General features: G+C 41.8%; 1 protein-coding gene across 17 annotated transcripts in view; it reads left to right on the top strand.

Moving 5' to 3' along the window:
- NRXN3 (neurexin 3) overlaps positions 1-13,753 on the top strand; it is a 1,723,243-nt gene that overhangs the window by 589,065 nt on the left and 1,120,425 nt on the right. For all 17 annotated transcript variants that reach the window (XR_014242461.1, XR_014242462.1, XR_014242463.1 and 14 more), the window contains 2 exons: positions 2,097-2,535; positions 13,061-13,444. Coding sequence is in view for 14 of the 17 variants with exons in the window: in XM_082384655.1 (XP_082240781.1) it covers positions 2,097-2,535; positions 13,061-13,444 (823 nt within the window). In the remaining 3 variants the exon portion in view is untranslated. The remainder of the gene's footprint in view (positions 1-2,096; positions 2,536-13,060; positions 13,445-13,753) is intronic.

Below are 13,753 nucleotides of genomic sequence, written 5' to 3'. Positions count from 1 at the left end.
CGCAGGCTGTGGCATGGGCCTAGTTGCTCCGCAGCATGCGGGATCCTCCCGGACCAGGGCTTGAACCTTTGTCCCCTGCATTGGCAGGCAGACTCTCAACCATTGTGCCACCAGGGAAGCCCGCATGATTTTCTATATATTATTAAAGATGAGCTTCATGGGTGCTGGTAGTAACTACTGTTGTTCTGAGTGTCCACAAGTGGTAAAGCACATGGACTCCGGAGCCTAACTCTCTGGGTTCAAGTCCTGCTCTGCCACTTACTGGCCGTGTGACCATGGGCTGGTTCCTTAACTACTCTCCATGTCTGTTTCTGCATCTGTAAAATGGGGGAATGACGGTAGGTATCTCAAATGGGTGTTGTCAGGATCTAATGGGATGCTAGGCTTCAGATCCTTAGCACAGTGCCTGGTAGTAGGTGCTCAGTAAATATTAGCATTGTTATTATTTTCAGTGTTGTTGACTATGGTTACACCCATGGTGAAGGTCATCTAGTAGGTGAGACATTTTCAATTCTTTGTTGTTAGTTAGATATTTAAAAGGCAAATATCTCTGCTTGCTTCTCTCCTGGTGTTGGAGAGAAGGGAAGCAGTTCTACAGCTGGATGTTAGGGATTAAATGGTATATACTGGAATGACTCATCCAATTAACTTTTCATCACTGAGATGGAATGTAAGACTTTAGCACTTAAGTCTTGTTGCTTTGTTGAAAATGGAGAGGATAAGACAGGCTTCTCTGTGGAAGGGATAAAATGAGTTAACAGCCATGACAGCGACCCCCAAATAGCTGAGATTTTTATGCCCATACCATGTGCCATTTCAAAGTGCTTTACATGTATTAACTCATTTCATCCTTAAGAAATAGTCTAGTACTATATTCACATTTTCAGAGGAGGAAGCAGACCCAAGTAAGTTAAATAACTTTGAAGTTCACGCGGCTTAGAAGTAGTGGATGTGGGATTTGAACCTAAATGGGGGTCCTCATCTAGAATTTGAATAAGACAATGTGAAGGACCTAGCAACGTGGTTTGCATAACCAATACTCAAATGCTAGCCCCTTTGCCTTCTGTTTTTGCTTGTTTATTATTATAGTATGGATGTGACATTGCATAGAGATCAGAGGACCAAGACCTATCCAAGGGTACTGCATCAAAATTCAGTTCTAATAACAGCAAAACCTTTTTGAAATTCTGATCTTGGGGAACAAGATTAATCCCTGCTTTTATATGGATTATACCGGGTTTAGAAAGTCATAATAGGTTTTTAAAAATTTTTTAGGGTGTTTCATTCTCTCACTGTGTGTATATAGAGGACATGTGCAATTGTGCAAAAAAATATAGATTTCCTTCTCCACCAACGCTTAACACTCAATCATCTTCTTTAAAAAGAAAAACAATACAACAGGGTAGAGTGAAAAGTAAGTCTCCCTCCACTCCTGAATATTAATCCCACAAATCCTCTCCCCAGTGACAATTTTATAGTTTCTTGTGTTTCCTGCCAAAAATGTTTTATGCATTTACAAGCATATATACATGTAACACACACTTCCCAACACACACACTCTTTGCACAATGATAGCATAATGCACGCTGTCCTGTTCCTTACTAATTTCACTTAATGTTACTCAGAGTATCTATGTCAAAACTGGGAGTACTACCTTGTTTATTAGGGCTGCATAATGTTGCATTTTAAAGATGTGCCAGTCTGTTACTGCTGGTCATTTAGGTTGTTTCTGGTCCTTTACTGAGGACATTTCAGTAAATATCTCTGTAGGTAAGTATTTGTGTCTGTGCAACTCAGTCTCTTTTGGTTTCTACTTGCAAGCTTATATTGTTTAACTTTGTGACAATGCAAAAAATTGGCCAGAAGGAAACAGACAAAAGGAATATAATGGAAATATAGGGGCTTATTCAGGGCTTGTGGGCACGTCAGAGGTCTGTGCAGATGCTTTTTCAAGTGCCGTGTCTCGTGTTTCTCATTGTTTCAGACTGTTGTGTCCTGAAGCTTCGTTTTGGGCCTTTTTCCTGGGTGCCCAGTGAGCGATGGATGGTTACTGTTTGCAAGATTGATTCATGTGGCACTTCTTTGGCTTTTGACAGGTTGTTTATAAGAATAATGACATCCGTCTGGAGCTGTCTCGCTTGGCCAGAATTGGGGACACCAAGATGAAAATCTACGGTGAGGTTGTATTCAAGTGTGAGAATGTGGCCACACTGGACCCCATCAACTTTGAGACCCCGGAGGCTTACATCAGCTTGCCCAAATGGAACACCAAACGCATGGGCTCTATCTCCTTTGACTTTCGCACCACTGAGCCCAACGGCCTGATCCTCTTCACTCACGGCAAGCCCCAAGAGAGGAAGGATGCTCGGAGCCAGAAGAACACCAAGGTGGACTTCTTTGCCGTGGAACTCCTCGATGGCAACCTGTACCTACTGCTTGACATGGGCTCAGGCACCATTAAAGTGAAAGCCACTCAGAAGAAAGCCAACGATGGGGAATGGTACCATGTGGACATTCAGCGAGATGGCAGATCAGGTAGGAAGAAGCAGGGTGTGTGACTGAGACTAGGGGAAAGCTTCTGCTTCCGTATATTTTTTATTTTAGTTTTTGACTTGTTTGCTTGTTGATTCTTTTGCTGTTCTCCTTAATGCTTGTTATATGATTATGTAAGATTATGTTTCTGAACCAGACACCTGTCTCATCTATGGCTGGCATTCTCCTCCTCATCGCCCCTGTCACTCACTGCACGATGGTCTCAGTGATAGCTCCGAGACCCTGGGGCTAAGGATGGTTTTACAAGAATCATTTCCATTGCTACCAAAGTGACTGTCATGTCACTTGTGTGATGGTTTTTTTCCCTCTTTATTCTCCTTTTTCCATCACCATGGAAACCAATTGTGACATCACAGATGCTGCATTATGTGATTACTCTGTAGGATAAGCTGCACTGTGCAAGAGTTTATGCAGTGATACACCCTTCAATAATTGGCAAGAGTCATATTGCAGGGAAAAATTATGACAAGAAAGGAAAAGGCAAATTGATTTTTCCTAAAGTCATGTTCAATTTAAAGCCTTCCTTTGGTGTGAAAGCCTATATTTCACTCTTCGCTCAGACCTTACTAACTCTCCCTGCCTCTTCGTAACCTTTTACATTGGGTTTAAATGGCTTTGTTTGTTTCTGCAGCCGCAGACCAAACAAGCTAGCCCCAGGCCGTACATAGCCACTCTGGAATAGTAACAAAGGGGGGCGGGGTGGAAGGAAACACAAATAGAGAGTCTGAGGCTTTTGAATGCCTGAACAGTCTGCCTCACTTTCTGTGGACATGTGGCAATGAAGGTCACATTCTGTGCCATCAGAAAGGGCATTTCACCCAGAGTAGTAATTAGAGCATTCGAATTTCACACTTATTTCCTGATTCTCCATTTAGGTAGTATCGTACTCAATAATGGTCTTGGCTATATTTTCCATATTTTTAAGGATTTACTCTCCTGGTAAACACAAAAATGTCTTCCTTTTAGACATTTTTGCGTTTGGCCAACAATAGAAAGCAATAGGTTCCCCTAAAAGGCTGTAGCCACTAATGGCTGAGCTTGCGGGGGTGGCTTTTCTGCATAATTCCAGAGCTAGAGGGATGGCGGAGATGAGCAATGTTGCCCTTAGGTAAGGAGCTGGTTGGGTTCTGTGCAGAGGGCAGACAGGTGGCAGATTGCAGACCTGGATGGTTTATTGCCCAGCAGGATGCTTTATCAATTGCCTGAAATTTGATCAGAACCAAGAGGCTTCAAATTAAATGTGCTTGTTGGGCAAGAATGAACATTTTGTTCTTTTTTAAGAGAAAAATACACAAAAAATAATTTCTGAGGCCAAATCTTTTGAAGTTTATCCATTAAAAAATGTCAGCAGGGGCAGAGAGCTAGAAACTGTCTCAGAATTATAAGGGACACACTCCTGTTGGTTCTTAAGACTATGCATATTGGGTCTCTGGAGTTTGGACATGGTTGATGGGTTTCATGATTGACTAACCTAGACCTTGGCACAGCTTAAATGTCACCTATCTGTGTCACAGGCAGGCTAGAACATGTAAAACCGCCACATGTCTGTTTCTGATATTCTCAACACTAATTGCTTTTTCAAGTAGGGCAGTTATTTTGTTTTGTTAGAACCATCAGTAGACCCATTTTTTGACAAATAAGTTTGGATTACAGAAGCCTTAAATTTTATACTGGGTGCTATGGCATTGGCTAATACTTTGAAATACTGATAAATTTGATCAAAGCCTATAAAAATTTACTGAGTAAACAAATAGTTGTCATGTAAAAGCAGCATAACAAAATTTTAATATGATATACTAAACTTCATTTCTTCATGAGGATATTTTCTGGTATGTTCTTGCAGACCTGAATGAAAATGACTAGTTATAAAAATGCAAGTGTATCTAATTGTGGTACCTCCTTCCCTGCTCATCCTGAAGAATATGACTGAGAGGTGATCTCAGGAAACTTTCATCTTCATTCCCCAGCTGAGGGACTGATTCTCAAAACAGGTGTGGTCCCACACTCAGACGATGAATTTTCCTCAGGATGTATTTTAAGGGTCCACTATTTAAATCAGTTCGCGTACCGTTCTTACTTGGCAATAGATGCTCCTCCCTGTTAGTTGGTGATCAGATTAACTCTGTGGACGTGTGGTGGGTAAAGAAAGCAAAACTGCAAGAGAGAAGAAAAGTACCCAAGCCTCAACTTCCTCATTTGTGAAATAGAGGAAATACGAATGCCTACCTCACAGGATTGTTTTGAGGATTGAGTCCAGAAAAGCATAGAAAGTACTAAAAATGGTGGCTGGGACATTTTTATTGTTACGTAGGTTTTTGAAAGATTGAAAAACAAAAAGGCAAAGCAGATTTCTCCAGGAGAAAACTTCCAGGGAAGAGTAGGGGGAAGCACGCCCAGCTGAACCCTCCAGCGACCCCGCATGCTCTTTCTACTCTTCTACCCCTGGGTTGACTTTGTGATTTGGAGTGTACGTCACTTTCTTGATCTCATTTGATCTTCTAGGCCCTTCCGACTGTCCCCTGTCATAGCTGAGGGAATTGAGACTCACATAAGTGAATACTAAATTTCTAAAATTTCTGGCATAAAGTTTAGATATCACTCTGAGTTAACAGTTTAGGAAACTGAGCTGTGGAGGAAATCGAGGGGTTCAGTGACTGGTACAGGGTCAGAAAGACTAGAATCCCTGTTCCCAAGTTCCCAGGTCAGGCTCCAGGGTTATATCTTCTGTGATTTCATGTGCCTGGTCTAGCTCTGATCTCATCTCTTGTTGACTTCCTCTGGCCTCCTGTACCCTAACCACACTTCTGCCTGTCCCAGGGCCTTTGTAGGTGCCATTCCCTGTGCCGGGCATATTCTCCCCCTGGGACTTGGCATGGTTGGATCCTTCTCAACATCCTGGTTTTAGCTTACCTCTCACCTGCTTAGAGAAGCCTTTATCGACCGTACAGTTTAAAGTTGAACCTGTGGGCTGCTGTAGCACCCATTTTACTCTCTTCCTCCCACTCGTCATTTTCCAATTTTTGTTTATTGGGTGATTTGTTTATTTTCTGTTCCTCTGCTGTGGAACATCAGCTCCACGAGAGGAGGCACACCTATCGAGTTCATGTATGTGTCTAGAACTATACTAGAGACAGAACAGGTGTTCAATACACGTTTGTTACATGAGTACATAAAGAAACATGTTTCGAAGATGACGGAGGAGTAAGACGTGGAGATCACCTTCCTCCCCACAAATACATCAGAAATACATCTACATGTGGAACAACTCCTACAGAACACCTACTGAATGCTGGTAGAAGACCTCAGACTTCCGAAAAGAAGGCAGAGCACCACCTAAACAAGCTCCAGAGATGGGTGTGAGCCGTGGCTATCAGTGCAGACACCAGAGACAGGCATGAAACACTAACGCTGCTGCTGTAGCCATCAAGGAGCCTGTGTGCAAGCACAGGTCACTATCCACACCCCCCCAGGAGCCTGTACAACACGCCATTGCCAGGGCCCTGTGATCCAGGGACAACTACCCCGGGAGAACACACGGCGCGCCTCAGGCTGTTGCAATGTCACGCTGGCCTCTGCCACTGCAGGCTCGCCCCACATTCCAAGTATAACAACCGTACCCCTCCCTCCCCCGGGCCTGAGTGAGCCATAGCCCCCTAATCAGCCTCTGCTTTAACCCCCTCCTGTCTGGGCAGGAACAGATGCCTGAGGGCAATCTACATGCAGAGGTGGGGCCACAACCAAAGCTGAACCCCAGGAGCTGTGCAAACAAAGAAGAGAAAGGAAAATTTCTCTGTGCAGCCTCAGGAGCAGTGGATTAAATCTCCACAATCAACTTGATGTACCCTGCATCTGTGGAATATCTGAATAGACAACGAATCATCCCAAAATTGAGGAGGTGGAATTTGGGAGCAACTGTAGACCTGGGGTTTGCTGTCTGTGACTGATTTGTTACTGATTTTTGTGTTTATCTTAGTATAGTTTTTAGCGCTTGTTATCATTGGTGGCTTTGTTTATTGGTTTGGTTGCTCTCTTCTTTTTTTCTTTCCTTTTTTTTCCTTTTGTTTTTATTATTATGTTTTTATTTTAATAATTTTTTAAAATTTATTATTATTTTTTCTTTCTTTTCTTCTCCCTTTTCTTCTGAGCCTTGTACCTGACAGGGTCTTGGTGCTCCAGCCTGGTGTAAGGCCTGAGCCTCTGAGGTGGGAGGGCGAGTTCAGGACATTGGTCCACCAGAGACCTCTGGGCTCCACATAATATCAGCTGGCGAGAGCTCTCCCACAGATCTCCGTCTCAACACTAAGACCCAGCTCGACCCAATGGCCAGCAAGCTCCAGTGCTGGACGCCCCATGCTAAACAACTAGCAAGACAGGAACACAACCCCGCCCATTAGCAGAGAGGTTGCCTAAAGTCATACTAAGTTCACAGGCACCCCAAAACACACCACCAGATGTGGCCCTGTCCACCAGAAAGACAAGTTCCAGCCCCACCCCCCAGAACACAGGCACCAGTCCCCTCCCCCAAGAAGCCTACACAAGCCACTGAACCAACCTCCCCCACTGGGGGCAGACACCAAAAACAACGGGAACTACGAACCTGCAGCCTGTGAAAAGGAGACCCCAAACACAGTAAGTTAAACAAAATGAGAAAACAGAGAAATATGCAGCAGATGAAGGAGCAAGGTAAAAACCCACCAGACCAAACAAATGAAGAAGAAATAGGAAGTCTACCTGAAAAAGAATTCAGAGTAATGATAGTAAAGATGATCCAAAATCTTGGAAATAGAATGGAGAAAATACAAGAAATGTTTAACAAGGACCTAGAACTAAAGAGCAAATAAACAGTGATGAACAACACAATAAATGAAACTTAAAAATCTCTAGAAGGAATCAGTAGCAGAATAATTGAGGCAGAAGAATGGATAAGTGACCTGGAAGGTAAAATAGTGGAAAGAACTGCCACAGCAGAATAAAGAAAAAAGAATGAAAAGAATTGAGGACAGTCTTAGAGACCTCTGGGACAACATTAAACGCACCAACACTTGAATTGTAGGGGTCCCAGAAGAAGAAGAGAGAAAGAAAGGGTCTGAGAAAATATTTGAAGAGATTATAGTTGAAAACTTCCCTAACATGGGAAAGGAAATAGTCAATCAAGTCCAGGAAGCGCAGAGAGTCCCATACAGGATAAATCCAAGGAGAAACACACCAAGACACATATTAATCACACTATCAAAAATTAAATACAAACAAAAAATATTAATAGCACCAAGGGAAAAACAACAAATAACATACAAGGGAATCCCCATAAGGTTAACAGCTGATCTTTCAGAAGAAAATCTGCAAGCCGGAAGGGAAGGGAGTGGTGAGACATATTTAAAGTAATGAAAGGGAAAAACCTACAACCAAGATTACTCTACCCAGCAAGGATCTCATTCAGATTTGACAGAGAAATGAAAACCTTTACAGACAAGCAAAAGCTAAGAGAATTCAGCACCACAAAACCAGCTTTACAACAAATGCTAAAGGAACTTCTCTAGGCAGGAACATGAGAGAAGGAAAAGACCTACAATAGCAAACCCAAAACAATTAAGAAAATGCTAACAGGAACATACATATCGATAATTACCTTAAATGTAAATGGATTAAATGCTCCAACCAAAAGACACAGGCTGACTGAATGGATACAAAGACAAGACCCATATATATGCTGTCTACAAGAGATCCACTTCAGACCTAGGGACACATACAGACTGAAAGTGAGGGGATGGAAAAAGATATTCCATGCAAATGGAAATCAAAAGAAAGCTGGAGTAGCAATTCTCATATCAGACAAAATAGACTTTAAAATAAAGACTATTACATGAGACAAAGAAGGACGCTACATAATGATCAAGGGATCAATTCGAGAAGAAGATATAACAATTGTAAATATTTATGCACCCAACATAGGAGCACCTCAATACACAAGGCAAATGCTAACAGCCATAAAAGGGGAAGTCGACAGTAACACAATAATAGTGGGGGATTTAACACCCCACTTTCACCAATGGACAGATCATCCAAAATGAAAATAAATAGGGAAACACAAGCTTTAAAGTACACATTAAACAGGATGGACTTAATTGATATTCATAGGACAGTCCTTCCAAAAACAAAAGAATACATTTTCTTCTCAAATGCTCATGGAACATTCTCCAGGATAGATCATATCTTGGGTCAGAAATCAAGCCTTGGTAAATTTAAGAAAATAGAAATCATATCAAGTATCTTTTCTGAGCACAATGCCATGAGACTAGATATCAATTACAGGAAAAAGAAAACTGTAAAAAAATACAAACACATGGAGGCTAAACAATATGCTACTAAATAACCAAGAGATCACTAAAGAAATCAAAGAGGAAATCAAAAAATACATAGAAACAAATGACAATGAAAACATGGCAACCCAAAACCTATGGGATGCAGAAAAAGCAGTTCTAAGAGGGAAGTTTATAGCAATACAATCCTACCTCAAGAAACAAGAAACATCTCAAATAAACAACCTAACCTTACACCTAAAGCAATTAGAGAAAGAAGAACAAAAAACCCCCAAAGTTAGCAGAAGGAAAGAAATCAAAAAGATCAGATCAGAAATAAATGAAAAAGAAATGAAGAAAACAATAGCAAAGATCAATAAAACTAAAAGCTAGTTCTTTGAGAAGATAAACAAAATTGATAAACCATTAACCAGACTCATCAGGAAAAAAAGGGAGAAGACTCAACAGAATTAGAAATGAAAAAGGAGAAGTAACAACTGACACTGCAGAAATACAAAGCATCATGAGAGATTACTACAAGCAAATAGATGCCAAAAAAATGGACAACCTGGAAGAAATGGACAAATTCTTAGAAAAGCACAGCCTTCTGAGACTGAACCAGGAAGAAATAGAATATATAAACAGACCAATCACAAGCAGTGAAATTGAAACTGTGATTAAAAATCTTCCAACAAACAAAAACCCAGGACCAGATGGCTTCACAGGCAAATTCTATCAAACATTTAGAGAAGAGGTAACACCCATCCTTCTCAGACTCTTCCAAAATATAGCAGAGGGAGGAACACTCCCAAGGTCATTCTATGAAGCCACCATCACCCTGACACCAAAACCAGCCAGAGATGTCACAAAGAAAGAAAACTACAGGCCAATATCACTGATGAACATAGATGCAAAAATCCTTAACAAAATACTAGCAGACAGAATCCAACAGCACATTAAAAGGGTGATACACCATGATCAAGTGGGGTTTATCCCAGGAATGCAAGGATTCTTCAATATACACAAATCAATCTCATTAACAAACTGAAGGATAAAAACCATATGATCATCTCAATAGATGGAGAAAAATCTTTCGACAACATTCAACAGCCATTTAGATAAAAACTCTCCAGAACGTAGGCATAGAGGGAACCTACCTCAACACAATAAAGGCCATATATGACAGACCCACAGCCAACATCGTTCTCAATGGTAAAAAACTGAAACCATTTCCTCTAAGATCAGGAACAAGACAAGGTTACCCACTCTCACCACTATTATTCAACATATTTTTGGAAGTTTTAGCTACAGCAATCAGAGAAGAAAAAGAAATAAAAGGAATCCAAATGGGAAAAGAAGAAGTAAAACTGTCACTGTTTGCAGATGACATGATACTATATACATAGAGAATCCTAAAGATGCCACCAGAAAACTACTAGAGGTAATCAATGAATTTGGTAAAGTAGCAGGATACAAAATTAATGCACAGAAATTTCTTGCATTCCTATACACTAATGATGAAAAATCTGAAAGAGAAATTAAGGAAACACTCCCATTTACCATTGCAACAAAAAGAATAAAATACCTAGGAATAAACCTACCTAAGGAGACAAAAGACCTGTACTCAGAAGACTATAAGACACTGTGAAAGAAATTAAAGACAATACAAACAGATGGAGAGATATACCATGTTCTTAGATTGGAATAATCAACATTGTGAAAATGACTATACTACCCAAAGCAATCTCCAGATTCAATGCAATCCCTATCAGACTACCAATGGCATTTTTCACAGAACTATAACAAAAAATTTCACAATGTGTATGGAAACACAAAAGACCCCGAATAGCCAAAGCAATCTTGAGAAAGAAAAACGGAGCTGGAGGAATCAGACTCCCTGACTTCAGACTAAACTACAAAGCTATAGTAATCAAGAAAGTTCAGTAGTGGCACAAAAATAGAAATACAGATCAATGGAACAGGATAGAAAGCCCAGAGTTAAACCCACGCACCTGTGGTCACCTTATCTTTGTTAAAGGTGGCAAGAATATACAGTGGAGAAAAGACAACCTCTTCAATAAGTGGTGCTGAGAAAACTGCACAGCTACATGTAAAAGAATGAAATTAGAACACTCCCTAACACCATATACAAAAATAAACTCAGAATGGATTGGAGACCTAAATGTAAGGCCAGACACTATAAAACTCTTAGAGGAAAACATAGGCAGAACACTCTATGACATAAATCACAGCAAGATCCTTTTTGACCCACCTTCTGGAGAAATGCAAATTAAAACAAAAATAAACGAATGGGACCCAATGAAACTTAAAAGCTTTTGCACAACAAAGAAAACCATAAACAAGACGAAAAGACAGCCCTCAGAATGGGAGAAAATATTTGCAAATGAAGCAACTGACGAAGGATTAATCTCCAAAATTTACAAGCAGCTCATGCAGCTCAATATCAAAAATCAAACAACCCAATCCAAAAATGGGCAGAAGACCTAAATAGACATTACTCCAAAGAAGATATACAGATTGCCAACAAACACATGAAAGGATGCTCAACATCACTAATCATTAGAGAAATGCAAATCAAAACTGTAGTGAGGTATCACCTCACACCAGTCAGAATGGCCATCATCAAAAAATCTACAAACAATAAATGCTGGAGAGGGTGTGGAGAAAAGGGAACCCTCTTGCACTGTTGGTGGGAATGTAAATTGATACAGCCACTATGGAAAACATTATGGAGGTTCCTTTAAAAACTAAAAATAGAACTACCATATGACCCAGCAATCCCACTGTTGGGTATATACCCTGAGAAAACCATAATTTAAAAAGAGTCATGTACCACAATGTTCATTGCAGCACTATTTACAATAGCCAGGACATGGAAGCAACCTAAATGTCCATTGACAGATGAATGGGTAAAGAAGATGTGACCCATATGTACAATGGAATATTACTCAGCCATAAAAAGTAGTAAAATTGAGTTATTTGTAGTGAGGTTGATGGAGCTAGAGTCTGTCATACAGAGTGAAGTAAGTCAGAAAGAGAAAAACAAATACCGTATGCTAACACACATATATGGAATCTAAAAAAGAAATGGTTCTGAAGAACCTAGGGGCAGGACAGGAATAAAGACGCAGACATAGAGAATGGACTTGAGGACACAGGGAGGGGAAGGGTAAGCTGGGACAAAGTGAGAGAGTGGCATGGACATATATACACTACCAAATGTAAAATAGATAGGTAGTGGGAAGCAGCTGCATAGCACAGGGAGATCCGCTCTGTGCTTTGTGACCACTTAGAGCGGTGGGATAGGGAAGATGGGAGGGAGATGCAAGAGGGAGGGGACATGGGGATATATGTATACATATAGCTGATTCACTTTGTTGTACAGCAGAAACTAACACAACATTGTAAAGCAATTATACTCCAGTAAAGGTGTTAAAAACATTAAAAAAAAATATTAGATCTGTAGTCAAGAGAAAAAAAAAAAAAAGAAAGAAAAATTTATCAAAGGCAATGTGTGTCAAAAATATGCCCTGGCAGGGCTGGTAGCTAAGGCCAGTACAGAGTGTATCAGCTCAGGGAGAGAGAGAGAGAAGAGCAGGTTCCATCCTTCTGGTGATGGTGAGCCAGTGATGAAGACTCAGGCAGGACCTAACAGCCTCTGTCCCAGGTACAGAGTAAGAAGCATCTTACCTATATGAGCTCATTTACTTATCACACCAACCTGTGAGGTGGGGACAGTTCTCTTCCCATTTTACAGGTAAGGAAGTTGAGGACCAGGAAAGAGAAGTCACTTCTTCAAGGTTATCCAGCTAGTACGTGGCGGAGCTGGGATTTAAACACAGGCAGGGGCTGTGCTGCTCTCAACCTGTATGATGTGCACCCTCTCAGCCAAGACTTTCAAGTAGAAAAAAAGATAATCATACTAGATGCTAGGCCACTGAGATTGTCCTGGGTCCTCCTCTGGGCCTGGCTGTCTTAGCTGGCAGGGATTGGAACCAAATGGCGTACATTGTCCTTTTTACCGTTTTGCGGCATTTCGTTCCCTTGCTTAAATTGTTCCTTCCTGGCCAGGCAACAGTGGTCTCCCGTCTCACCTGCTAGGCTCCTTTCGTTTGGTTCATCAACTGGTAGCCTCACCTGTGATGCCAAGAGGGCTGTTAGCTCACTCTGTTTCTGTCCTCCCATCCCAGGTACCATATCAGTGAACAGCAGGCGCACGCCGTTCACCGCTAGTGGGGAGAGCGAGATCCTGGACCTGGAGGGGGACATGTACCTGGGCGGGCTGCCGGAGAACCGTGCTGGCCTCATCCTCCCCACTGAGCTCTGGACCGCCATGCTCAACTATGGCTACGTGGGCTGCATCCGTGACCTGTTCATTGACGGGCGCAGCAAGAACATCCGGCAGCTGGCAGAGATGCAGAATGCTGCGGGCGTCAAGTCCTCCTGCTCACGGATGAGCGCTAAGCAGTGTGACAGCTACCCCTGCAAGAACAACGCCGTGTGCAAAGATGGCTGGAACCGCTTCATCTGCGACTGCACGGGCACCGGCTACTGGGGGCGAACCTGCGAGAGGGGTGAGTAGGCCCTCGTAGTGGCACACTGGGTCTGAGTGGGGGTGACGTGCTGCAGCTGTGTCCCTGGATAGACCTGCCTGTGCTTCCTTTGCTACTACAGGCGCTCCCTTTGGTCCTCCCTGTGCTTGCTTTCTTCTGGAGAAGAATTTTCTTGGGTTCACTGCTTTCCAGATCATACCCTTTCTAGTTCCGGATGCTTGGATTTGTTTGGCTAGGGTTGGGTTGCAGAGAGGGAAACTTTAGAGTAGATATTACCATGATCATGATAGTTTCTTGATTAAGTGTTAGACATCTATTTGAGAAGGTGAA

This window comes from Balaenoptera borealis, assembly GCF_965194805.1.
Source record: "Balaenoptera borealis genome assembly, chromosome: 3".
In the NCBI taxonomy this organism is placed as follows: Eukaryota; Metazoa; Chordata; class Mammalia; order Artiodactyla; family Balaenopteridae; genus Balaenoptera; species Balaenoptera borealis.
The sequence above is the reverse complement of the archived record's forward strand: the minus strand, read 5'-3'. Positions and strand labels throughout refer to the sequence as shown.